Genomic DNA, 27,928 nt, shown 5'->3' with positions numbered 1-27,928 from the left:
TAGAGCAACTTAAAATAAGTCATTCTATTGCTCATCTCAGTTTTTTACTTTGTGACTTTCTGTAGGTGAGCAGAATGGAAACAGGAACCCAGGAGGCCTGCAGATTGGAGATTTGGTCAACATTGATTTGGACCTGGAGATCGTTCAGTCGCTGCAGCATGGTCACGGAGGTTGGACTGATGGCATGTTTGAAACACTCACAACCACAGGCACTGTGTGCGGCATTGATGAAGACCATGACATTGTTGTGCAGTATCCTAGTGGAAACAGGTCAGTCACATTATACCTCTGAAAAGACTGTGTAAACCCTTATATATTGTCATAAATGTTTTCTTTTTTGCCTTTGTTTTAGCACACAACAGATGCAAACTTCATAAATATGACACATCGTAATAAATACTAATTATTAATGTTGATACTTAAAATAAATTCTAATTTTGGATGTCTAAAATCCAAAATAAGCTGTTTCTGAAATAGTAAATCAGTGTAACAAGACCTAAAAAGTGACTACATAAGACCATAACATTCCCATTAGCCCTCTTATTTGCATGAATCTGCTTAAATAAAATCACAAAGTAAGCAGTGTAACTATATTAACCCTGTAAAGCCTGAGATTTGAAATAATAATCAGTAAAAATACAATCTGTTGTTGAAGGTCCATGACTTAACCTTTGAAATGAACACAAAGCCCTTTTGTGTGTTCCAGGTGGACATTTAACCCAGCGGTTCTCACAAAGGCAAACGTTGTACGTAGTGGAGAGGTGGCAGCTGGTGCTGAGGGAGGCAGCTCTCAGTTCATGGTGGGAGACTTGGTCCAGATCTGCTATGACATTGATCGCATCAAACTACTTCAGAGAGGACATGGAGAGTGGGCTGAAGCTATGCTGCCAGTGAGCATCACTTTCCTCATCCTTAAAGGGATAGTTCACCCAAAAAAGAAAATTGTTATTATTCACTTGCCCTCATGTTGTTCAATATTTTTAAGAGAAGTTATGTAGTTACACTTTATATTGATAGTCCATTTTAGACAGTGTACTAAATATAAGTAACTTTGCAACTACATGTCATCTAAGACCACATCCACATAAAGCCAGAGCTTTCCCCATCTAATTTTTTTTTTTCTTCGTTCTTCATAAACACGGTGTCATATCAAGAAATATCTGTATATACAGGAAACCACTGAAACGGTCTCAAAAAAATGTAGTATACATGCCAGACCAGTATGTGGATAATTCTGCCACAACGATGCATTAAAAATAGAGAAGACTTGGATCATGCACATAAACATTGCATGCTGTATACCAACATTTTTGCTTTAGTAATTTTAGATTTTCTTTAGTAAAGCTAACAGCCTCAATAGCTTCTGCTGCACAAACACTAGCCTGTACTCTGCCCTTGTTGCTGAAATGTGACGTAGTTGTGTCTGACTAGGGCTGAGACGTGGGGTGATGACATCATCCTTTCACTAAATACATGGATTGGCTATACACATGAAAACACAAGGGTGTCCTTTTCAGATTTACCAACTCTGGGACCTGGTTTCAAAAAATAGCAGAAATGCTGATATAATACAAAATTTTTATGTATACATCTACACGCGTCTCCATGTGGACGGGCTCTAACTCTCATTAGAGTAGGGTTAGGGCGGCATCAGTAGAATGTCTGTTGGGGGAAATCATCAAAATAAAGTGTAGGCAGATATTAAGCAGACAGTACTAATACAGTGCTTGCATAATTAATATTGTGTTAATATAATTAATAACTACTATTAATTTTGTGTTTAATAATTTATAAATGATATAGAATTGTTCATGTTCACTGTTCAAGTGAAAAATGCTTTATACTTATGCCTTATATGTGCATAATTAAGCAGGTTTTCTTTTACAGGTAAAATAAGCCAAATAAGATTTAACTCAGCCTGAAGAGCCTGGAAAGTAAAAAAATATTAAATGCCCATGAGAAGGATGCAATACTAATGCAAGACTAGAAATTGCAAAGTTAAGGCAATTTTGACGGATTAATACAGTTAAACAGTTTGAAAAGTAATTAAATTATTCATTTTTCCTATAATTTATCAAATTTTTTAAAAAGGTTTGCTGAATGGTTAAAATGTGCTACAAGTATAGAAAAAATATTTTTTTAAGGGGAAAGTCACATTTTAGAATTTAATTCGGAAATAGGCCAAACGCCGATGCAAAAGGTTAACAAACATATAATAAACACTGTAAACATAGCTAGGCTATTTTAGTTTTCCTCACCCCACAACAAATCCTTTCAATTAACAGTATTTAGAAAATAACCAGAATTAAAAATATAATCAAATGTTTCCATATTCGAAATGTATTTGAATGAACTTAACTTGCGTTCCAATATCCACATAAAACAAAATGTTTTGCATAACGTCACAGCGGTACAGTGATAACACTAACAGATTTTACTACATATTTTATTTAATTTTTACTGCATAGTTTTTTTTTTCATATGTTTGACTGACTGTATTTTATTATGATAATGAAGAGACTACATTGTCAAGGTAGCAATGCTTAACTCTGTGCACGCATGCGACTCCGGCAAAATAATTGTATATTTTTTTTCATTGAAAGAATCTACTCCTTTTAGTCCTAAAAATTATTGGAATTAAAATAAGGTTTGCCTTTATTTGTGTACATTCACAATAAAAACAAATCTTTGTGCTTTTGTAAAATAAGCCTTAATAAAATGCAGCTTTCTGCCGTCTGTTTCCTTTCGCACGGCACAAAAATGAACTGAAACTCTGCATACTAGGCTACTTTTTCTTTCATTTTCTTTGTAAGTAAAAATGTTTATTGTATAGGCCTATATATATATATACTGTATGTAAATATGTATAGAGTGAGAGAGAGAGAAAGCCTAGCTTTATTATAATTTTCTCCGCTCGCAGAAACGCTGCAGCTGCGTGATGTGATATGACCATGTTAATCACCATGTTTTGTTGTTTGCTGCTTTTTCTCATGTAAAACTAATCCTGGGGATACAAATGTTAGCATTTTTAATGGGTCACAGATACTTATCCTTTCTAATTGAATTAAATTCTAATTTAAAAGAATCTTTTCGGTTAATTGTTACCAATCGGTTAACAATCGTCGGTTGTCGTTTAGAAAAAAAATGACTGAAATGGACATACCGAAATTTTATATCACTTATAAATTATTAAATACAAAATTAATAGTAGTTATTAAAATGAATGTGCTTTGGAATTGGTGAAATGTGCTTGGGAAAAAAATATGACCAGAATATCAACTTGCATAATAATTATGCACACATTGTACTCTAATGATTGGTAATTGACGTGTAGTTGTAAATTTGCTTATTCTCTAAGTGTCTTAAATGGACTGTCCAAATAGTGTTACCACGTATGTTTAAGCAGACCGAAAAATTAAGAGAGAGAGAAAGAGAGGGTTGAACAGGATCAGAAAATGTTGCAGAAATAAAAGCTGTTTCGCTTATATGAATACAATTCTGACACCAAGCACTAGGCCAGAGCTCTGAAATGTTATTTTATAGTAATGTGAAATGTATTTATCTAATCTAATAATTGCTTTTTTTTCCCCATTCTAAGACATCTGACTCTAGTCTGCACAATAAAATCTAGACTAATCAACAGTTGTTTCAATATGTAGGGACTTCCAGAGCTCCATAGTAAAATGACTTACTACTTCTAAACGTGTTAAATTTCTAAATGTTTTGGCTGCACATAAAATGACCAATAAAAGCAGGCATTGATGAGACCTCATCTTTGTAATAAAGACCCATTGTGCTTGAGTTTAAGAGGATGATGAGGATTCACTTGCAGTCACTGGCATCCTACTACCAATAGCACCGTTGTTTTATTTTATCTACAGTCTGTTTCAATCTGCTCTGCCTCCTAAAGCAGTGGATGAGATGTTAAGAGTGGCGTTAAGCCTGTGTGATTGGTTTATATTTCTTGGATCTCCCTCTTTTTGTTGTCCTCACTGGACAAACTTAACAGAATTCCAGTAGCTTCAGTTATGGGCAATATAGATGAGATATGGTCCTCCAAGCCTTAGAGCCTTTGGGTATTCTCTTTTTAAATGTGCCAATCTCAATTTTAAAAGCCAGACCTTGCACTTATTGATTTTGCTCCTCCGACCACCACATCTCTCTCTCTCTTTCTCTCCACAGTACTTAGGATGTTGCTCTCACAGGGGTGTTTGTACCTGTGTGTGTAATACACAGTTTGCACACAAACATGTCTAACATTCCATCCGTTGCAGTGCTTGGAAGGAAAGGAAAGTGGGTTAAATGAAATAGAACTCATTTTAGACCAGTCACACACTCCTATGTTTTCTCTTGTGCAGACCCTTGGAAAGGTGGGAAGAGTGCAACAGATTTACTCTGACAGTGACCTCAAAGTGGAAGTGTGTGGGACATCCTGGACATACAATCCAGCCGCTGTCACTAAAGTGGCTCCTGCTGGATCTGCTGTTACTAATGCCTCTGGAGGTAATGTACACATACATGCACAAACACTACTTATCAAAAGTCTTTGATTCTAAAAGCTTTTTGGTATAAAGGCTTATGCTTTGTTAAAATAAATTAATTAGAGAGTATAGTAAAGGATCAGCTTACATGGAAATTCCTTCAGTACTGTTTAAAAAGCATCCCAGAAAGCACATGGTTTATTTTTGGTCACTCATTGCCATGCACACCATTTGTGCTATTTTGCAGTTTGGTGACTTCTAAAATGTGAAAAATTGTGATATTAAAGCTTGAGCAGGTGCGTCTAAACGGGTGCGTTTCTCAAAAGCAAACTATGGTTGCAAGTTCTGTCCTTACCAGTAGAGTTGAATGGAATTGCGTCCATAGTTAGCTAACAATACTTTTCGGAAATGCGCCTTAGAGTGTTCGTGTACTGTACATGGACATGTTACTCTCACACATCTTTCAATTATTCTATTTTAATTAGGGCTGCAAATTATTGAGAAAAAAAACAACATGGTGATTTTTTTTTAATATTTTCTGCCATATATTTTGCAATTTGAAAAAATGCAAGACTTGAAGCAGCAGACTTCTAAAAGAATTAAGTCTAATTTTAAAATGATTTGGGGTGATTTTGTAGAGGAGCGCCCCTGCTCTGCCTTTTATTTCAGTTCTATTTCTGTACATAATGCAACCACAGACATGCAGCAGTCCAGTTCTCATCAGTCATTGTGTACTCTGTGTGACACTATAGCAGTGTTGAGCGAGAGTTCTTCTATGCCTGCAGAGCGCCTGTCTCAGCTCCTCAAGAAGCTTTTTGAGACTCAGGAGTCTGGAGACATTAATGAAGAGCTGGTGAAGGCCGCAGCTAATGGTGACCTAGCCAAAGTAGAGGACATCCTGAAGAGGCCTGATGTGGACGTAAGAGTTCTCTCATAACACACACTGTACCAAATTAACACAATCATAAAAAGCTCAGCAGATTAATAGAATCTGAATACTCATTCTACGCAAGTTCTACACATCCCCTGCATGTTTGTTTAATAATCTGGTTAATGTTGATTTGCTGTTACTAAGAATTGAACTGTCACCATCAATGGATATTTGGGCTATTGTTCATTTGCTGTCAATATGATTGAGATATTCTCCATTTAATACAATTTGCCAAATTAAAAAATGTGTGTTGCGTGGCAAGGAAACAATAAGGTGAACGCTCTAAAATAATGGTCGCCTTAAAAAACAGACTCTGGGGGGACAAGTTAGAATATTTAAAACTTACTTGTAAAATGCTTAAGAAAGTACAAGTCAGAATGAAGAAATCTGCAAGTAGTACTTTGATCAAGCTAATTTGTAGCAAGATCACTTTGAACTGCTGCACCTTTTGGATCCAACTGGAATCTCACAGATCAGATCAAATGCACAATCAAAGAATGATGGCTGCTTTTATATGTATGAGACTTCCTTTGCTCTTTTTTAAAAACTCCTGTGAGCCTGAAACTCACAGTTAGGGGTGTCCAATATCACGATTTTTGATGGGGGATGATTAAAATGTCTCCACTATTTGCTCAATATACTGTACATGGCATACATTCTTTTCAAATGTTAACTCAGCAGTAGAGTTACACTCACGGGTCACTGCACTTATTCGCGATCACAAAAGTACATTATTTGCATGTGCTTTTAATCCTTGCCGGTTAAACATTTCATTCAAACATTTCGTTCTGACGTGGGCTTTTTCTGAATATGTAAACCAGCAGTGTGTACATTAAAAAAAGGCCATTAAACAGCACCTGATTACTGGGCTAAGTTGTTTTTGCATCTGATTGAGCCAATACTGTCAAAAACACATGGTTTACATATAATTGCAGTTGATTGTCTAAATTGAAAGTAAAAGTTGGGAGATAAACGTAATTTCTTTCTTGTGCTGAACACAAAAGATGATATTTTGAAGAATGTGGGTAACCAAATATTTGCTGGTCCCCATTGCCTTTGATAGTAGGGAAAAAAATACTATTGAAGTCACTGGGGCCCCCACATTCTTTAAAATAACTTTTATGCTTAACAGAAGAAACACATTCAGGTTTAAAAACAACTTGAGAGTGAGTACCGGTAAATATGATATCAGATGTTTTAAATGAGACTGAACAAAGCAATCATGCAATTTTACTTGAAGGAAGTAGATGCCTTCTCCTGTCAGTCTTCTGCTAAAACAGTTGTTTTATGTGTATTGATCATAGACTGTTTAAAACATGGATGTTGTGAGGGCCATAGGTTTCCGAAGAGCGATTTTAAAGCTAAAATGTTGTCTGAGGGGTCTCAAAGTATTATAAGTTGATAAATCAATTTGGAGAAAATTAAGGCCCTTAAAGTCTTAAATGCCGTTTTCCAAGGTATTCAATTTTGTAACATCTTTTCATTATGTCTATTTGTCCAAAAAGTGGGGTTGTGTGTGGTTTATTTTGTAACAGAATTGGGCTGCTTTTAAACCGTTTACATGGGTTGATTTTATTTTATTTTTCCCATGGGTTAAAGGTTTGAAATATTGCATAAATAACATTCGACTGAAATGCTTTTATTCAAACATTTTGCATTCTACCTGTAATAAAACTGTTAAACGTTTTGTGAAGGAAGGCCACTAGTAGGAAGCCTTTGAGCTGTGTTAATGCGCAATGTGCATAACAGTGACTGTAAAATATGTATTTTAGGGATGCAAATGTCATATTTTGGTAGTTAATTTTGATTAAGTTAGAGGGTCGCTAATTAAACCAGTTAAAACTTGGAGTGGCGATGAGGTCTTAATGTATTGTAAGAGTCTTAAAAAAGGTCTTAAAAGGTATTCAATTTAACACTGCCCATCACTCCCGGATAATCGAAAATGGGCAAAGAGGCGGGAGCTGGTTGCTAAAAACCACGCCCACCTAGCTCAATGGCAGTGACAGCAGCAGCAATCCACCGGTCACTCAACTGGCCATGCCTTTAATTATACAGAACTTTAAGGCTTAATATAATAAGGGTGAGTAATAACAGTTTTCATGAAGGGCACAATTAACTTTATAGACCCCCAAATTTTTTTTTTAACCAGACAGTAAACCGTTTTTTTTTTTTCTGTAAAGTTGGGCATTTAGCATGGGGAGTCTATGGGATTGACTCCCTTTTGTAGCCGGCCTCTAGCTGCCAGTTGACAAATTACAGTTTAAGTGACTTCCGTGTGTTCCGTGAGAGAGCGGGAGGTTGCAGTTTGGGATTTAGATCTCTCTCTCTCTCTCTCTCTCTCTCTCTCTCTCTCTCTCTCTCTCTCTCTCTCTCTCTCTATATATATATATATATATATATATATATATATATATATATATATATATATATACACACATATTGGCTCTAAATTAACTTAATTCCAGTCTGTATTGTGAGAGGTTGAAGAATGTTGCTTGTGTAAAATTTCTAAATGAATAACACTGGATCTCAAAGCTCTTGATGGTCTCACCACAAGAAAAAACAATCTTTATATATTATATGATGTTTTAGAAAAGTTTTATACATCTAAAAATGTCATCTCATGTAATCTCATTTTAAAAACTATTTTTTAAAGCCTAGTTATCATGCATGAATAGAGTCATGTATTACAGATTGCATACAGTATCTAATGTCTAATGATTTGCAATAGATTTGTGATAGACTTATTTCAATATATTTTCATCAATTTGAGTCTTTCCCCTCACTTTTTTGGTTCGTGTTGGTGCCAGGACTGGCCCTGTGCCCTGCCGGCCCTCGCTGAAGTAATTGCTTGTAGCACAGAGAGAGAGAGGAAGGGAAGTCAGATTGGCTTGGGTGACTGGCCAAATTATATGCTCGGCAAGACGAGACATGTCCTGCAAATACATCAGGGGCTCCAGCATTAATATTCATGCCTTTTGCACACTTGTCTAACTTACCGCAATGCTGCAGATCACAAAGTAAGACACGTATGTATAGACTCATACACATACTCACAAACACATTTTAAAGATGGCACAAAAAATATAATCAGAGATGCAAAGAGCATAATCTTATCAACCCTGTCTTTTTATTTCCAGGTGAACGGGCAGTGTGCAGGACATACTGCCATGCAGGCAGCCAGCCAGAATGGCCATGTGGATGTCCTCAAGCTGCTGCTGAAACACAATGTGGATCTGGAGGCTGAGGTGTGTCTTGTATCCTGTTCCTGAACCACCTATTGTCACTTTTGGCTGTTTTCCCCCCTAAAGTTTGTTGTGTTTGTAACCGGGCAAACCGCAACATGCTGTGAATTGACTGCTGACCTTAAAGGGTTAGTTCATCCTAAAATGAAAATTATGTCATAAATGACTCATCCTCATGTCGTTCCAAACCCACAAGACCTCCGTTCATCTTCGGAACACAGTTTAAGATATTTTAGATTTAGTCCTAGAGCTTTATATCCCTCCATTGAAAATGTATGTACGGTATACTGTCCACGTCCAGAAAGGTAAGAAAAACATCATCAAAGTAGTCCATGTGACATCAGAGGGTGGGTTAGAATTTGTTGAAGCATCAAAAATACATTTTGGTCCAAAAATAATAAAAACTATGACTTTATTCGGCATTGCATTGTCTGTTGTCAATCCGCGTTCATGACTCGCGTTCAGCAGTGATGCAGCTGACGTAAGCCACTGCAGTAGTGATGGGAAGTTTGGTTATCTTCCGTGAACCGGTTCTTTCGGACAGTTCGATTCAGTAAGCAGGTGGAAAAAACGGTTCACCGGTTCTTTTGCGCTCGACGTAATGACCTCACTGGCGATGATTGCCCTTGATTCAAGCCTTTGCTCATAACATTAGCACAGAATCAGTTCAGAATCAATCACCAAAAGATCCAGTTCAGTTCAGACGCTCTGTGTGTCGGTCTGCTTCACGCTGAATCACGCATGCGTAGTATCATCAGCTCCTCTGTTATCAAATCGGACGCGTCTGACAGAAACTGTTCTCAGTTCAGTGTACTGGTGATCCGAAAACCGATGCAACCGGTTCTTGACTTGAGAACGAGTCAGTCTTTTGTTCATTATCTGGCTCGGCTCGGTGTTCATCTTCAGTTCTCTCTTCACAGTAGTTCAGTCAGTGTACTGTTTGAATAAATTAATTACTCCGGGATATTGGTTTGTTTTAACTCAGAGGGAGTGTCAGTCACATTAAAAAAGTTAACCGTTTAAGTAATTTGTGGATTAATACTTATTGGATACGTGAACCGTTCCAAATGATTCAGTTCGATTTGGTTAACTGGTTCAACCGGTTCAATAAGAAGAACCGGTTAAATCGAATGATTCGTTCGCGAACCGGACATCACTACACTGCAGTGCTTTGAACACGCTGACAACAGACCCAGAAGAGAAAAAAATGCTGAATAAAGTAATTATTTTTGTTATTTTTGGACCAAATTGTATTTTCGATGCTTCAACAAATTCTAACTGACCCTCTGATGTCACACGGACTACTTGGATGTTTTTATTACCTTTCTGGACATGGACAGTATACCGTACATACAGTTTCAAAGGAGGGACAGAAAGCTCTCGGACTAAATCTAAAATTAAACTGTGTTCCGAAGATGAACGGAGGGTGAGACATTAATGACATAATTATAATTTTTGGGTGAACTAACCCTTTAAGCCACTTAAGGCTGGTTCACACGGCAGGATAATTAGGCCGATTTTAGCCCCGATTCACCCCTTCCGACAATCTTAGGATGCTCTGATTATCGTAAAATAATCGGATCAAATATTCCTGCCGTGTGTGGTGTGTTAAGACCGCTCTCCTCTGCTCGGAAGAACGTCGGGACCGCTCCGATCTCAAATCGGGGATATCCAACATGTTGGATTTATTTGGCCCAATTTCTTCTCGTGTGTGGTGTCCCCCGAGGACAAACAATCACGCAGCCTGTGAACTGGCGTGTAGCCAATAAGAAAGCTAGGTGACGAGGCGGTGAGGAAGTACTGGGAAACAAAATCAAAACAGCTGGCGTATATAATATAACAAATACAAATAAAGTCGATGGGCATAACTACATCCACAACTGCAGTCCACCAGAGTACATGGAAACTCATATATGAACGTTTATTTCAACGGTTATTAATCGTAACAACATTTCTATGCGATAAAACAACAACTTTCCTCCATATCATGATGTAGCAAGTATAGTCCATGCTCTGGTTGTCTCCACCTCTTTGACCATCGCCTTTTCTTGTTTTTCTTATGTTTTTTTTTTCCGTTAAAAACAAAGCACAAACTATGGCCACTGCCTCCTCTTCGTCCGCCATGATTGTTTACTCTGAAGTCACGTTTGATCTCGAGGGATTTTGCGAGATTTCACGTCTGACCTGGGAATGCTCGGGAGTCAAATCGGTTCGTGTGTGATGTGTTGATATTGCCGTGTGGCTGCACACCACACACTGAACGACCAAAACATTAGACCCGTGATTTTTTTATCGCAGTGTGTGGGGTCTCTCAGGTTTGGAAAATCGGGCGACAATTTTAAAATCGTCCCGTGTGAACCAGGCCTTAGAATTTGTGTGCTGTAGTTCAAACACCTCCAGTTTTTTTTGTAAGGAGACCTCTTGGAGCTAGATAGCCAGCATGGTTACAGTATAGTATAATAACTTAGCATAATATGAAGAGAGAAACAAAATACACGTCCTGGTTTGTTTTTCAATTGCAAAATACTTACTTTCATCATACAATGCATTCGTTTGGGTTAAAAGAACTGTTGCCAAACATACAACAGCCCAGAAACACATTAATCACTGCAATAATGATTCAGTCCTAAAGTCCTTGCTTACTTAAATCCACACACACATATATATATATATATTTTTTTTTTTTTTTTACCAGGCAGTGTTTATGTAAATGATTTTTTTTTTTTAAAAATTAAAATTTTTATAAAAGTTTTTGGCTTACATAGTTGTAATAGGAATGCTAGGTGAAATAAGTGTTTATGTTTGGCGTAGAGGTGTATTGAGATAACATTAACCCCCTGATTCTTATATTCTGAGGATAAGTTAAAGAGCCAGTAAGATGAAAATTCTAAGCTTCCTATCACTGTTTACAAGTCCTGTACAATAGGTTTAAATCCATCCAAGGTTAAAAAACATTGTCATTTTGTCAAAATATCATTTTAAAATTACCTAAATTCTCAGAGATGAAGCTGTTCAAAAGATTCAGTTTCCTTAAACCCCACCCATCGGTAGCATACTGTGTTCTGATTGGTCAACTAACATAGTCAGGTTTGACTGGTTGTTCCGCACACAATCTCACGGTAAACAATGCGTTAGCATTTTTTTTGGGTGAATTATGTCTTATTCCTCTCATCGCGAAGCAAACAGTAAAATAAAAAACTTTAACGGTCTCCGTGCTTTTTCTTCTGTGTGGGTGTATTCAAGCCGCGCACTTAAGTTTGAATCTGAATAGCACATTCAGCACTGGGGCGTGGTCACATTATAAGGGAGACGTGAAAAACGGACATTGCGTTGTTTTCATATGGATTACTTTATCACAGAATATCTGCAGACAGCACACATACTGATAAGACGCTCGGGAGAAAACAAACACATAACTTCATAATCATACTTCGCGTTGTGATTCGGAGATGCTTGATGGTCTAAATAAAGTTGGTAATGAACCCTCTTTTATGGCCAAACGCTTTGAAAATCCTGACTTGTACTCACCGAGATTAGAAAAGCAGTCATCAGTGAACACTGAACATGAAATGTTGTGAACACAACAAGGATTTGTTGTACTGCTCTGGTATTGTGGTAAAAATGAATTTTAGCCATTTGTTCTTCTGATCTTCATTCTTTGGCAGTGAAAATAAAACAAACTTGCCTTTACAATTAAAAACACACTCGACATGATGCTATCACACCAACCAGAGCGTCTGTGTGGGGGGGTGGGGCAGGTCAGAGTTTCATTTCTCTCAAGACGGTGGGCGGAGATTATTATGCAAAGTGTTCCTAGTGATGTACATAGAGATGGGCAAAAGATTTGAAATCTATAACGACTCATTTCAGCGATTCAGAGTCGACTCCTTACTTTAGAAGCCAATAACCTTATAAATCGTGTACTTTTTGGTTGAATTACTTTGCACATTGTTAACACTGACGGACAGCTACATCATACACTGTAATACAGGTAATTTTTGATTTCCCATCTGTGTGGCTCTTTAATGTTTGTATGTATGCAGTCAGCACGTCTACTGTTTGCTTAAAAAAAAACAATGCTGGAAAGCTACTGTAGCATTGCTATTCTTGTCACGAGAATGGTTCTCCACGCACAATCAAGCACAAATATTTATGTCCTGGTGTCTGGTGATGTTTCATGGGCAGAAGAGCTTGCTTTGGAAAAGATCATACTTTGATTGCAGACTTACACAAATCACTTGTGTCCTGCTTTTCATTTTTATTTGGTTGTCTGTTATAGTTTGTGAGTGATGGCTTAGTATTTTTAAAACTTCAGAGTACCAGAAAGGTGAAAATAGTCACCTGTGTAATGTCATTCTCATATGGCTAAATTTAAATTTATTTAATTTTAAATATACAAATTTTAGATTAATAAACATGCCACATAAAGGCTCCCTATTAAAGATCTGTGAAGTCATATGACTGTTTCTCTCTCTCTCTCTCACCCCCCCCCCTTTAGCTTTAGATTGAGCTTTTACAGGCTGAATGTGAAGAAATCTAGTCATTATATGATGTCTTATAGTTTAAAAGATGTTTGTTTCTCTTCTAGTTTCACATATTTGAATCTTTAATAAAATATTGTGTTCCAGTGGAGAAAAAACAGACTGGACTTCTTGCCACTGTTAGCAGGAGTAATGAATAGATTAGGCAGAGTCTAATGTATGGCTGTGAATCACTTTCAACCTCTGATTAATTAACCAGAAGATTTGCATCGTTATGAGGCAGTTGCTTCAGTAATAACTGTGTCCATAAAAATTATTCAGCATTTGATTTTTCTTGGCCAGTTAGAGTTATAAAAGCTTTAGAGTCAGTGGAATCAAACTGTGAAGTTTTAAATTGGGATGCTGAGAGTGATTGACATGCGACTCTTTTCAGGACAAGGATGGAGACCGAGCTGTCCATCATGCAGCCTTCGGGGACGAAGGTTCTGTCATCGAGGTGCTGCATCGAGGCGGGGCTGACCTGAATGCCAGGAACAAACGCAGACAGACGCCTCTGCACATCGCTGTCAACAAGGGCCACCTACAGGTGGTGAAGACTTTGCTTGACTTTGGCTGCCACCCCAGTCTGCAGGTGAACTATATCAGTACCTCTCAGTTTAGCACGGAAACTCTCTGCCTTACCTTTTCTTTACTGACACTTTCAGTCTGACAATCTGAGCTAAAGCTGATAGTTATATGTCATATAATATATATCACACGTTATATGTTTTTAAACTTAACTCATTTAAGCTTTGCCAGTTTAATCATTTAAGAGCCAAAGGACACGAGCTCGTGCATGCAGTGAGAAGATTTGTGCCTGCGCTCATCCGAAGCATGCAAACCCGTGCCTCAAAATGCTTGCAAATGTAGCTCTGTCTGAAGTATTGTGTTTAAATGGACAAATTCAGACAAAGAGTATGTCAAAATGCCTGTCTTGGTTAATATCCTACAGCAGACATAGCCAGCTGAACGTAGGCCTTCTGTATCAGTGCATTGGATCAGTGCTTTCTCTTAATCTGACAGTCTTTATATTAATCGAACGGCAACAACAAATAAATCACTCAGTGCCCTTGATTTAAAAAGCTTTTGTAACTTTAATAAAGAATAATCTTTAATTTATAGTCCAATATGCAATGTTGTTTTACATTTGATTACTTTATTCAATTTCTGTACCTAAAAACTAATGCTAGACATGCCTAAACCCCCCCCCTGAAAATCACTATTTATTTTTTGTATCTTTACTCTATTGTATTTAATTGTGCTGTTGATTGTAGTCGGATAGAATATTCTTTATTCTTCTTTTCATCTACTAGTGGTAATTTCATATCTTTTTTTTTTCTTTAATAAGTGTTTTGCTTTCTTACATTTACATTTATTCATTTAGCTGATGCTTTTATCCAAAGCAACTTACAATTGCTATATATGTCAGAGGTCGCATGCCTCTGGAGCAACTAGGGGTTAAGTGTCTTGCTCAGGGACACACTGGTGTCTCACAGTGGATTCAAACCAGAGTCTCTCACAACAAAGGCATGTGTCTTATCCACTGCGCCAACACCACCCCATTATAAAACTTTTATACATGGTGGAAACCTATTAAGGATGAACAAATATCGTCACATTAAAATTACATTTCAAATTCCGAAATACTTAAAACTGAGAAGTACTGGAAAAGGTTGTGGGAAGCATTTAAAATCACTCGAAAACATTAGACCAGTGGTTCCCAACCTTTTTCAACTCGCGGCCCACACAACCAAACACATATGTTTGCGCGGCCCACTTCAAAAAAATTAACTGACCCCGCTATTGTTGGGTTAATAACTTAGTACTCAGAAGCTAGATTTTAAACTATATTTATTGAATAAACTAGGGCTGTGCGATATGGACAAAAAAAAAAAACTATCGCGATTTTTTTGATCAATTTTGCAATTGTGCTTTTACAGTCATAAATGCATTCAGGATTAATTTGAAACATATTTCCAAAAGAAAACCAATCAGAGCTTTATCAAAAAGTTGTAACATCTCTAGAACAGACATAAGTCAAAATTATCACTATAGTGAAGATGTAAAAAAATGTATAGACTTGTGGCAAAAAAAAAAAAATCCTGTATACAGGGACTTTTTTTTCTTTTTTGCCATGCATTGTTCATAGAGCTCATTAATTGTAGCGGTGCCTCAGGTGTTTGCAGTGTGTATACAGTATGTGTATGCGGTCAGCAGTGAGAGCGCATAAATATAACGCGAAAGCACATTAAAATAATGCACGAGTGCGAATCTCTCTGTTCGCAGCAGATTTCCTTTGCTCTGTCACAAAACCGGTCGTGCTTGCTCAGATACACGCTGCTTTGCGAGGAGAGAGTGTGCACACTTAAAATGTGTCTCCTCTCACTTAAACTGCATCCTGTTCACTAACAAATTCACTCTATGCTCATGTGTTAGACATGAATTATTTTTGTACGTTTTTATTTCTAGCCTTTTACCGCAGTGAGAATGCTCTGATCCGCCAACATTGGCTCAGAAAAAAGGCGCATCACAGACAGTGTGTGAACCTGGAGTTAGGCATATGCGCACGCTCAAATCGTGATTTTAGGACGTTTTCTTTTAATCGCACAGCCCTAGGGCCCGCGGACCACAGGTTGAAAACCACTGCATTAGACCATTTCTGCCACGAGTTGTTCCTGTAGTTTACTGTTAAATCCATGGTCAATGGTGGAGATTTTGTGTTTATAAATTTTTTTTCCTGGTTTCCACTTCAGTGGCGTTCTGAATCCAGCTTTAACAGAATTCTTCGCTGAATTTGAATACTTCTCATAAGATTTTACAGAGATGTTATTGATTCTTTGGTGAATTCGACTGCTTTCTTCACTGTATCTCCCAGCGCTGTGTATGGTGTTGTGATCGAGATCAGCGCGCGGCTCCGGCTCGAGCAGATAAACGTTCTGCGCAGCCCGAACTAGTACCGCGGATTCGTTCTGGTTCGTCCGGCATTAAAAACTTTCAAATAGAGAAAATAAGTGCAATTCTGTTATCACTTTGCATGAAATAAGACTGTTCAAAAGTAAAAAATATTAATTCAATTGTGTTTGCATTTTGCCTCTGATAAAATATAATTCTGAAACTGAGAAAATAAATATGGACTAGTTGTGCTTTGCTTCAGTTTGTCACTTTTCAAACTGCATGCAAAAAGAACAAACAAAATTGTCACTATATTTATAATATTATTCACTATTTTAGTGGCTGCAATGAGCCTGTTTTGTAGTACACATCTTTTTTTAAAGGAGGTTGTCACTCTGAAGTCATGCTCAGTGTTGATGAAGATTTGAGATGAGATTTGTATTTTGTTTTCAGAGAAGCTTATAGAGATGGGAACAAAAATGACCTAACGTGACCTGTGCTGGCAACCTTCAGAATGATGTATGATTTGTTGGAATCGGATGAAAAATGTCTGAGCTACACCCGTTTGATGCCGATAGAGTCAGCAAAGTCAATTTTGAGAAAAATCGAGTTATAGTTTTCTAAAGGTTCCAAAGCACAATCAAATTCTTTTCTTAATAATTACTATATTAGTAATCACAATTATTATCGTTGTTATTATAAATAAGAACAGATGCAAAACAACAACAACAGCAGTAGAACAAATAATTAATGCCTTTTTCATTTTTACATCTGTTCATTACAAATAAATTGATTATTAATACAAAAGCGGTTCAGTCAAGAGCAGCAAGTGATTCTCTCATTTCTTTATCGTTAGATTAACATTAATGAGGTGGCTTATATTAAGACCTGCTGTAATGCACGAATCTAGACTGATCAGATGTTTTCCCCAACAGTTCCTTAAACATTTACTTAAGGTATAAACAAATATATTTGCGTCAATACTTAAATGCTGTAATTGTGTGTATATTTATCTGGATCACGCACATTATTATTTGGAGCATTGGGATTGCTAGACGAGGGCTTAATGAACATATTTTTGTGAAAACCCTAAATTCAGCCAAATTTGATTGTGTTTTTTTTTTATGTATTTATTTATTTTTTATAAAATTTGCAATGTAATTCCCAATTATTTTACCAGCATGGGTCACAAATTTGTCATATCTCGATTCACACACTCTGTAAAGTTAAACTCGGCAATATTTTATTTGACATTTGCGAACAGATTTAAATAAAGCTGAGTTGCATTTATTAGCAATGCACCACCTATACTAAAGAGTGTGTAACTTACTGCTGCCCCCTGCAGGACTCAGAGGGAGACACACCTCTGCATGATGCCATCAGCAAGAAGAGGGATGACATGCTCTCTGTGCTCCTGGAAGCAGGTGCAGATGTCACAATTACCAACAATAACGGCTTCAACGCTCTTCACCACGCAGCTCTGCGAGGGAACCCCAGGTATAGCTACACTGACTTTGTCATAACTTGGGCTGAAATAGGGCTTCTGATTAAAGAGCATTATGTGACTTTACTAAATGGTTTCGGCTCATATTTTGGGCCTGTATACAAAAAATTTGAGGTTCCTGAAAGCGGAATAAATCATTTTATCTTTGCTGTGGGACATTTAGCATTGTGGCCACCATTTACAGTAAGTCCATTATATGGAGAAGGAATGTTTTCCTCAAAAACCTTAATTTCTTTGTGACAGAAGACAGAAAGACACATCTTGGATGACTTGGTAGTGAGTAAATTTTCAGGAAATCTTTATTCTGGAATTAAACTACAGTAGGCACATACTTCTGTTCAGTTTTTCTCTGCTTGTAGCTGTAGAGGATTTGGTGCAGATTGAACTGGCTTTAAAAAGGGGCCATGAATTAAATTAAATTTTTCCTTGATGTCTCGACATGTAAGAGGTCACTGTACTATAAAAGCATCTTGAGTTTCAGAGCTCAAAACTTCCTTGTTAGTCCAAAAACTGCTTTTATTGAAACAAAGATCAGAAAACGACTCGTTTCTGAGTTGTCACATTATGACATCATAGTGCAGCGAAAGCAGAATCAGATCATCGCCTACTTCGACATCATCGCCTTTTTGGAGCGTTAGTGAGAAGAGTAGGAGAGAAGAGCAGTACAGGATACAGATTTCCAAACAGACTTTTACTGTAAGATATGGGCCTGACAGTAATACCACAACATGTAAGTAACCACATGTATTCTAATGCCTAAATTAAATTATATACAAAAAAAAGCGATCAAAGAAGGCTTTCTTTGTAATAGCAGGAGCTGTCAATCACACAGCATGAATTTATATTCAGTGACGCAGTCGACACTGCACCATGAATCTCTTAGTTACACTGTGTTTGCAATGTTATGAGGAGAGCATTTGTGGAAGTGCAAACCTCAAGTTGCAACGATGAGATCACTCATCACTGCATCTATGCTCTCTCAACAGTCTGTCATTGGCTACAATGCTCATTGCTGCAATCTTTCATGTGACCGGAGTAGATCTCAACATAATGATGTAATCATCAACACTTTTCATGATTAGGTTAATCTCAACAGCTGTAATAGTAAAAACGTAGTAAATGTTTTTGAGAGAGCTTCACATGTAATGCTTATTTCATTATGCAAAGATGTTAAAATCCGGGTAGAAAATGCCTCTATTTCTAAATTGTGACAATTTTGAGGTAAAGATGGTACTAACATTATAAATGCAACTCAGACAACATTATCAAATAATTCAAAAACGCATTTCATGACCACTTTAAGACTGTAGTTCATCCTCCCGCTCTCTAGCACATTTCTCTGGCTGCAGCCTAAATGGCCAGAACAAGCAGTCAAATTATGCCTCATGCTTGTCATTAGTCTCCGCTGGTCATTTCCTGGATCAGATCAACACCTTTAACACATATTTTTTCATAGAATGCCAGAAAGAAAGCACAGTACTTTATATAAAAAGTGTCCATTAATAAATAAATATTTCAAATAGGCTTTCCCACTGCGGCCCCAACCATTGTTTTTATTTTTTATAGTAATAAAAATAATTTAGTTCGGTAAAAGATCAGACACTATGAACACAGCTGCTCAATGTAGCGTGCCGAATTTTTTTTCTAAGTTTTTTTTTTTAAACATTTGTTTATTTAATTGGATCAACATTGTTTGCTAATTTTTACTTAATTTTTTTTATTTGACATCAAGGTGTATGCCTTGCTTACAAGCTTTCTTAGTAGTTTTGCTAATAAACGTTTATAATTTATTTGGTTATTTATTATACATGTTTACTTAGCCTATTTCCAATTTTGTATACCTATTTAAACTTTAAGTTATTTGTTATTTTATATTAGGTATAGCCTGCTCTATAGCATGTTGTATTTTTATTTTTTTTTGTAAATAAAAGTTCAATGTTTTATATATATAGGATAAAATGAGTTTGACATATTTTGTTGTTGCATCTAAGCTGACTCTGAACTGCCGCTTATTCGAATAATTAAGAATAATTAACATTTTTAAGCTATTTAAAAGTGAAGAAAAGCGAAGAAAATAAGGAAAATTCAAACAAACTAAAAAGAACAATTGCTTTACGGCAAATTGCCGCTATTTGAAAGTGAAAATAAAACATGCACACCGCATTTAAAAGCTATTTAAAAGCTATTTAAAAACTAAGGAAAGTGAGGAAAAGAGGGAATGCCCCCGCCCCCACGGTGATACCGTTATTACCGGTGTTGTCACACGACGATTAACTGGTGGGAAAATATCCTCATCGTCACAACCCTAATTTAAAATTGTATAAATTAATGTCAGTTGTAGCCATGCCAATTTGTTTATTCATTGCAAATAAAATGAGCATTGATTTTATTGTTATTAGTTGCACCTTTACGCCATACAAATCTGCTATATACAGTTAAGTTCCAAATCCCTCCGTAAAATGATCAGTCTTTGCTTCAGTCTCCCAATGGCAACTTGGGGATCCTTTTTATTGACTGTGTGGATGAAGAACTGCCCCGAGTTATTATTTATGACTCGCTTACACACTAGAGCCGAGCAGAACTGTCTCTTCCCCATCAGAAAGTCCTAGAGATATATAGCTCTCCTCCAGCTCACCATTTACTTGTATTTCTCGCTTGAGCTCCCACCGCTGCAGTCTTCTCTGCTCTTTCCTCTGCCGAAGCCTTTTAGTCCAGTCCTGTAGCGTAGACTTGAGTATGCATGTACTAGGTCTGAAGTCTTTTGCTTAGCTTGTGTTTTTGTTGGTTTATTTTTCGGTATGTGGTTAGGTCATAAACTAACTTCATTGGTTAGTCAAGTGGAACTTTATGCTTAAGTTCTGTGCTTTAAGATATTCAATGTTCTGTTGAATCCACAAGCCACACATGTCAGGTGTCTTTTGTCAGGGTCAGTCACTGTGTCTGTGTCTTAAGAACTTGTTTGAGTGGCAATCAGTCTTACTTTTTGCTCTTAAAACCAGTAGGTAGTACTACGTAGCCTTACTTCACTTGCACCATTTTAACCAGCTGTTAGTTTTCATTACAGAAACATCACACAGCAAAAACGGTTTTGCTTTATTTCATCTTTGCATGTCTTTCTAAAGTCATCAACACACTGATGTGTCTCAACCGGTGTTCTTCAGTGATGGCTCTTGTAAGTACAGTTGTAACCTGAGACAGGAATTTGAAACAGCCAGACATATTAAACAAACCTGTTGACTCTTGGTATGCATATGCATTTTATTCATTTAAATGTTCTTTAAAACTATGAAAGATGAAAAGACCTCTGCATTCTGGCTTTTTCTCTCTATTTAGTTTTGAGATTTTATTACATTTTCCCCATGTTTATCTATACATTGTGAATTTGCACCCTGGTTATGTTTTCTTTTTTTTTTTCTTCCTGTGTGTTTATGACAGTCCCAGGCTGAGAGCAGGACTGGTTCCTCTCAGTGGCTCACTGGATGGCTGCTGGAAGGCAGTCATGCTCCAGAACTGTAAACAGTACGATTAATAGCCCATGACTCATAACAGGCCCTGCAGAGGCAGCTGCTGCACAGCCTCTATTACTACTGTACAAATGGGCCAACCTGTTTGTTAAGCGCCATATGGACTTTCACCCTCGGATGCACTGCCGTGTGCTGCTCTACAGCGAAGCAGTTCAGGCCTTAGCCAGCAGTCACTTCCAATGCTAGTGGAAACTGTATTATAGGAATAGAGTTTGGCACTAATGAAAATCATTGGTCAATGATTAGTTTTATGTTTATAGAGAAATCCTTGAATATGAAAGCAAATGATCAGCACAGATTATTATGGGCTGTTTGGGCCTCCATTGCATTGCCAGGTGAATTGCAACTTTTCTGTTTTATTTTAAGCCCGGTTATTTGGTATTTCATGTATTTATAGTATGTGTGTGTGTGTATATGTGTGTGTGTGTGTATATATATATATATATATATATATATATATATATATATATGTGTGTGTGTGTGTGTGTGTGTGTGTGTGTGTATATATATATATATATATATATATATATATATATATATATATGCGCGCACACACACGCGCACGCACACACACACAATGATTTTAAGTGTGACTACAATAGTAATTAAAAGTTAATCTTAAAATATAATATTTCCTAATATTTGTATAATTATTAGCTATGCAGTGTTTGGGACTTTTTTATTTAATTTTTTAGATAGATAATTTTTTTCCAAATACATAAAAAAATGCCATACAATGACTTTAATACACATCAGTGAGCATGTCTTAATTCTGAAGTGTTTTTAATTTTGATGTTTTTGGGAGGTGGGTAAGGTCAAAAATGGCAGGATGATGTTTTGACTCTGTTATCAATGAGGGAGAAAAAAAACATAATTTAAAGAATTAGGAATGTGATTTTTCCATATTTATATAGTTTTCCATATATTTAAACTAGGGATGCACCAAAATGCATTTTATTTTCTTTTTTTTCACCATTGCATAAATTAAATAGCCAAAATGTGCTTATGTTTTGTCTTGCTTTTCATATAAAAAATCTATTACAATCTATTATATATATATATAATTTTAATTCACCTTTTCTTATTGTATACACTTATTTGTCATTGACCATTTAATGAGCTCATTTCACTTGTTACACTTATTTAATAGAAACTAAAAGATGATGATAAAAAAAAAGCAAATCTTAATAGAAATAGTGACCAGTTATCATAAACATTTTAACCTAAATTTTTAATGTGAAAAGAAAAAAGTTCATGGATCTGTCCTCTGTATATGAACTGTTATATGATATGCACAGTGGTGCAGAACAGGTTCAGCGTGACATGGTGGCAGATCAGCGTAATTATGGGTGAAATTATGATGCAGCGTTGCGATCCATGTGACTGAAGGAAGGATGCTGCTCTGATGCAGAGGAGAGGGAGGTTCACACCGCATGCCTGCGCTGCGTCAGTGTGCCATAGGGCCATAATTGGTGGACTCTCTCTGTGTATGGTTTGTGTGTATAACCCCCCACACTTAGAAGCATCTGGCTTTCATCTCCACTCCCCTGTCTGCAGACGCAGGCTACCCGCATGTGTCGCAGTGAGCTTGTGCTGCAACTGCTGTCCTCCCCTCTCCCTGCTCTCTGTTTCCATGTGCACTGTTCAGATATCTGGATGTCAGTCACCTGTCCTAGCCAAACTTTACATCCCCATTGCGTCACATTACCTTCTTTTCAGAACTTTGTTTCCCTGCTTGCTTTTTAGTGATGCATTTATATTTTAACCCACTTTTTTCTGTTAAAAATGTTTGGCTTGTAGAAAAGGCAATCACAGTACTTTGTAGTAACATTTATTAGAATAAACTTTGTCACTCTGTAATTAATGGAATATATAATTTCAGTTCCTGCGGAAGCAAAAGAGCAAGGTAAAAACCATTCATTCATGTTGTCATCAAAGCATAGCTACAGCTGGTTGAAGGGGACCAAATCCATTGAAAAGGTGATTTGGTTCCATTTTACCAGCTTTAGCAAAGCATTGTGGTTTGCTGTTAATGATACTAACAAGAACCAGCTTATGTGACCCTGTTTCATGACCTTAAGCAGTAAAACGTTGTGAAACATGACATGAGATGTCACATGGGCTCATTTCAGGCTTCATTCTCTACAGCTATGAAAAATACATTTCACTGCACTCCAAAGGTTTTCTTAGAGATATAATAATCTATCATTGTGCACTTGAGTCAAGTGTCCACAAGTCTTGTAGCAATTACAGCAGCTGATTGAGCCCACTGAGGGCAGTGTCACATGGGCGATCAAGATGTCAGCATGTGCCGCGGTTCGTAGTTGTCACTTTCTAAATTTGGAAAAGATTCAGTCATACTCAGCTGAATTGTTGGGCTAATTTGCCCACTTAATGCAATAAGGGAATGTGGTGGGAGCTCCTCTGAGACTGCTCAATGACTAATAAAGATATTTGTACTACATATCCGTCACAGTCCGGGACAGAAGCAACTCCACAAAACATTTTGGTGCTGCATAGTGAGCGCAACAAGCCAGAGTTTTGCTTTGTAAGATGCAGTCAACTGTCCATCAGCTTAGAGGCAGCCAAAAAGCCTCTTTAGCTCCTTAGCAGGTGGCCAGCTGAGAGTATGCAAGGGTTCATTGCAGCTCAATATGGCACTCATTAGAGAGAGGTCAGTAAAGTGCTATTTGCACCACAGATCCCCCTCCCTGCGTTACATAGACACTCGATTGCAGCACTCTGGACAAAGTTCGGCCCCCAAATACACTGGCCATAAGAGGGCAAAAGCCAGGGACAGCAGCTGAACATTTGATAATGTCAGCATCTGTTGTGGGTGTCACTCAGTCTGAGGGCGAGAAAGAGGAAACACAGCCACACGACTGACAGGAGCTAACCATAAAGCAAGTGCTGCACAAAAATGGAAAGAGCACAGCCCTACAGAGGACAGACAGGAGTGTCTGACATTCAGAAAAATGGGCCACAAGCTCTCCCAGGCTCAAGTCATGACCAAAAACTTTACTGTATCTTTGCACACAATGCATACTTTAAATTGTTCTTGATTGGTAACACGAGTTAGTGAGAGATTTAAATCGGAAGCTTTTAGATGCTTTTAGATGCTTTTAGATTCAGATGCTATGAAAGAAATGCTTTGACCTTAGTCGTCATGATGTATGAAGTATTACCTCAGTAGATCGATGACGTGGTGTGCTACCAAACACCTGGAGTAGAGGAGCATTCAAACCCCTGAAAGTATAATAGTCCTCTGTTATCTTGTCCCCTCCCACAACTATTTGATCACCTGTTGATCGGTTTAAAGGTTCAGCATTGTGTAATACATTTGTTCTACTTGTACAATCATGCTGCTGTTTTTACAATGATTTTCATTGTGACCTGCTGCACACCCGCAGTCCAAAAGTGAAAAAGAGGCCCCTGTTCTACCTTTTGCAGGACAATTGGAATCAGCTGACAGGCAGACCCAACTCTGATCCTGCATTGTCACTTTTCCATGCTCTAATCTGACTACTCTGTGCACCAGCAAAGCATTTGGCAAGCCTAGCAAACATGAACAATAGGGGCAGGAACGGGTGTCAGGGTGAAACAGACAACGCTCCTATCCCATAATGTGAGAGAAGCTTCCTTTTTTAATAGCCAAGCTCTGCTCACCTTTATGGAACGGTTACCTCAGCAGCTTCCGTGTAGTGAGATAAAACGTTTAAGGGACATAAAAAGATGAAGGCATTAATGGTTCTGGCGCATGCCACTCCTGCAAAAACAGGATCTTGGTTGCAGCTGGCCACAATTCAAAGCTTAGAATGCAGCAAACCCTCCAATAATGAAAGGAGCTCCTGTTCCTATGGCGATGTTTCAAGCTGTTATTGGATATTTGAGGTAGCAGTGACTGAAGTCATTCTTTCACCAAGAAATTGGGCACTACAAATCAGTATATCTACCAATAGTCTACCTGCAGAAATGAAACTATAGCATGACAATCACGCAGGTTAGTTGCTAAATTAGGGAGAGGTGGTGTGGACTGCTGGTGATGTCACTGAAAGAGCAGCAACTTCTCCCCGAATCCACTGCTGCAGTAACTTTCTGCACGACAGTTACAAAATCCATCATGCTGTTTCCATGTGCCCATATTCAGTGATGCAGAGAATTATGGTACATTTTCAAAACGGAGGATCAGCACCTGACCAAGAATACATACTTCTTTACATTCCATAGCTGTCATATGTTCATATGGGCACATAAAGAAGTATGTACACCAAGTAGGCAGCCCCAGACAGAGCTGAGTTTTCTTACCTTCTCTGATATGACGTTTGGTTAGCGCGGCCCTTATTTAAACCAAACATGTTTAATCACATCAGTAGATAAGTGGCTTCTTTTTTCTTTTCTTTTTTTACCATCCTGCAGAATGCAGCGGTTTATACATAAAGTGACTTTCACTGATTCTTTAGGTCACGCTTTTTTTCTTTTGCCTTATTCCAACAGTGTTCGCAGTGAGCATTAGACATATTGGGGTTCACTCAGTTTTGTATCTTCTGTTGACCTTGGCTGTCCTCGAGAGAGTGTGGGGTATCCGTAGGGAATCTGGAAAAGAATGGTGCCATAGAGTTATTTGCTTTTTTGTTGGGGGTGGGGGGGTGGTCTTTTTCTAAATTTAGTAAAAAAAAATCCTGTTAAAAATTAGGGGAAAGTGGTCCTGTGCTGTCCTTGTTGCCTGCAGTTCTTGTCCATGAAAGTTCAAAGGACTCCTTGGAGGAAAAAAGACGCATTTCTAATGTAACCGTGTCCTGAACATGCTATGCATCTCCTTTTTACCCATTTCCATCTGTTTTTCCAGTGTTTTTCACCCATTTTCCATCTGGTTGTCCGTTGTTTAACCACATTCTCAGTTGTATGTCAGAATGGTTGCTGAGGTCCAAAAATGAGGTTGATCCAAGTGGAACAGGAAGCTATTGTGAGCAGGATTTGGGCTTTAGCCACACAGACCAGGCCAGAGGTCACATGCAAGAACTAATGCTCACTCAGCAAAAGTGATTGGTCACAAGTGTGCTGATTCTCCTCCCCTACTCCCCCTTTTTTTTACCTGCAACCCCCCATATTCCTTTTTTTTTTTTTGACCTGGTTGTTTTTATTCTAGAAGCTACTCTAGAGCTCTAATGCTGTGTGCTAGAGATCAATAACTGTTTGCATGGCAGCATGAAATGTTCAGTAGCTCTCTAATGAATCTTTGCTCCAGCTCCACACATTCCACAAGTCAACACCGCCCTGTCTCATCCCCCTCCTCTGAGAAGCCTATCCAATACCAGGCCAAAAGGAGAGGTGCAGGGGTGGAAACATGACAGAAGGACACTTAGACAGGCTATTCTGGGCAGGGGTGGAAATCCTGGATGGGTTTGTGGTGCTTGACGGGGTTAGATATGATGCGAGGTATGGCTGGACTCTTGTAGCGCCACAGTGTTAGTGAAGATTTAGGGATGAGTGTGTTGAGAAGGGGAGATGGCACTGCAGCATTACAGCTCTGCCCCTGCCTAGTGATTAGAAAGCATGCAGAGAGACTGAGAGAAACTAGGTTACTACCCTGAGTGTTGTGGGTTCACTCACTGACACACATATCCAGTAGCCACCGAACCGCTCTCCCTGGAGAATTTATATGCCAGCACATCTGTTTATCCATCAGTCCAATTCACCCCCCACCTGGCCTGAAACTTGCGTCCCACTGTGACACCAAAGCCCCTCCATGGCTAGCGTTCACCTGTCCCCCTGCTATTACAAAAACGGTCTTGAAACGCCAAACATGGTTCCAGTAATAATGGCTGGCCAATGGAAAACTGAGTCTTGGCAAAGTGTGTAACCATCCCGATAGAGTTGTATTCCATCTGAAAGTGCCTCAGAGTGAAAAAGATCCAAGATAAAAGCTTCACGCTTCAGGGACAGTGAGTTTCTGAGTCCCTCTTTTAGATGTCTTTGGTGCTGCAGCCACGAGGAGGTAATGAGCCAGAGAGGGCTGTGCTGCAGCAGCCTGCTGCCTGACCAGCACTGGAAAAGCAAGAGACATGGAGAGCATGAGGTAGGGCACAAGAGCGAGCGAGTGAGGTGGAAACGGTATTTTGGCAGATCCATACAGATGACGGCAACTTTCTCCCATTCCACCTACACCTGTCTATCCGACACACATCCCTGACGTTTTTTGGGGGGGAAGCACTTACATTTCCCGAGGTGTTCCCAGAGAAGTAGTTTTTTTCGTCCTGCTGCTGCAGAGCTGTAAACTCCACTCCCTCTAACCGACCACACCGCGGCTGACCGGCCACGCGCTTAACCCCCAGTGCATCCAGAACAGAGAAGAAAAAGCAGAGACGTCAGTGCGGAGTAGTCGGCATTGGGGGCAAACTCCCGTCCGGAGGGAGGAAGGCACGGGGAGCATATATTACCTGTCATCTCAGTTTCCTCTGCTCTCTGCTCCTCCCTCTTTCTTCTCTCGTGTGTGTGAAGAGCCATAATGACCTCCGGAGTTCTCCAGCTGCTGCAGCCATCGCATGCTTGACTTGCTGATTCAGCTTCTCTGACGAAGAGGGGTGGGGGGGGGGGGGGGTAGTTGAACGAGTGCTGTGGAGAAGGAATGAGTGGTAAAGTGGAAGGGGTGGAGCCGGGTGAAGAAAGCATACTCACGGCTTACATTTAGGGAGAGACATCATGCTGACACGAGGAGCTGTCGCTGCTGCTCTAAAAACGAGCAGAAAAAACTGCAGCACTTTCACCCCCTCCTCCCTCCCCTCTCTAACATGTGCATGCTCAGTGAATTCTGTGAAGATGTGCATGACCGCT

General features: G+C 38.4%; 1 protein-coding gene and 1 long non-coding RNA gene across 9 annotated transcripts in view; one reads left to right on the top strand and one right to left on the bottom strand.

The window, feature by feature from the left end:
- LOC128022373 (E3 ubiquitin-protein ligase mib1) overlaps positions 1 to 27,928 on the top strand; it is a 63,883-nt gene that overhangs the window by 12,527 nt on the left and 23,428 nt on the right. For all 8 annotated transcript variants that reach the window (XR_008185911.1, XM_052609875.1, XM_052609909.1 and 5 more), the window contains exons 6-12: positions 66 to 270; positions 707 to 890; positions 4,359 to 4,503; positions 5,267 to 5,400; positions 8,553 to 8,660; positions 13,572 to 13,769; positions 17,415 to 17,566. Coding sequence is in view for 7 of the 8 variants with exons in the window: in XM_052609875.1 (XP_052465835.1) it covers positions 66 to 270; positions 707 to 890; positions 4,359 to 4,503; positions 5,267 to 5,400; positions 8,553 to 8,660; positions 13,572 to 13,769; positions 17,415 to 17,566 (1,126 nt within the window). In the remaining variant the exon portion in view is untranslated. The remainder of the gene's footprint in view (positions 1 to 65; positions 271 to 706; positions 891 to 4,358; positions 4,504 to 5,266; positions 5,401 to 8,552; positions 8,661 to 13,571; positions 13,770 to 17,414; positions 17,567 to 27,928) is intronic.
- On the bottom strand, positions 116 to 27,674 carry LOC128022449 (uncharacterized). The gene is made up of 5 exons (XR_008185919.1): positions 27,535 to 27,674; positions 27,313 to 27,417; positions 24,283 to 27,142; positions 670 to 911; positions 116 to 257 (listed from the first exon to the last, which is right to left on the bottom strand). It is a non-coding gene; the product is annotated as an uncharacterized LOC128022449 (long non-coding RNA).

Source organism: Carassius gibelio, chromosome A2, assembly GCF_023724105.1.
Source record: "Carassius gibelio isolate Cgi1373 ecotype wild population from Czech Republic chromosome A2, carGib1.2-hapl.c, whole genome shotgun sequence".
NCBI lineage: Eukaryota > Metazoa > Chordata > Actinopteri > Cypriniformes > Cyprinidae > Carassius > Carassius gibelio.
The sequence above is the reverse complement of the archived record's forward strand: the minus strand, read 5'-3'. Positions and strand labels throughout refer to the sequence as shown.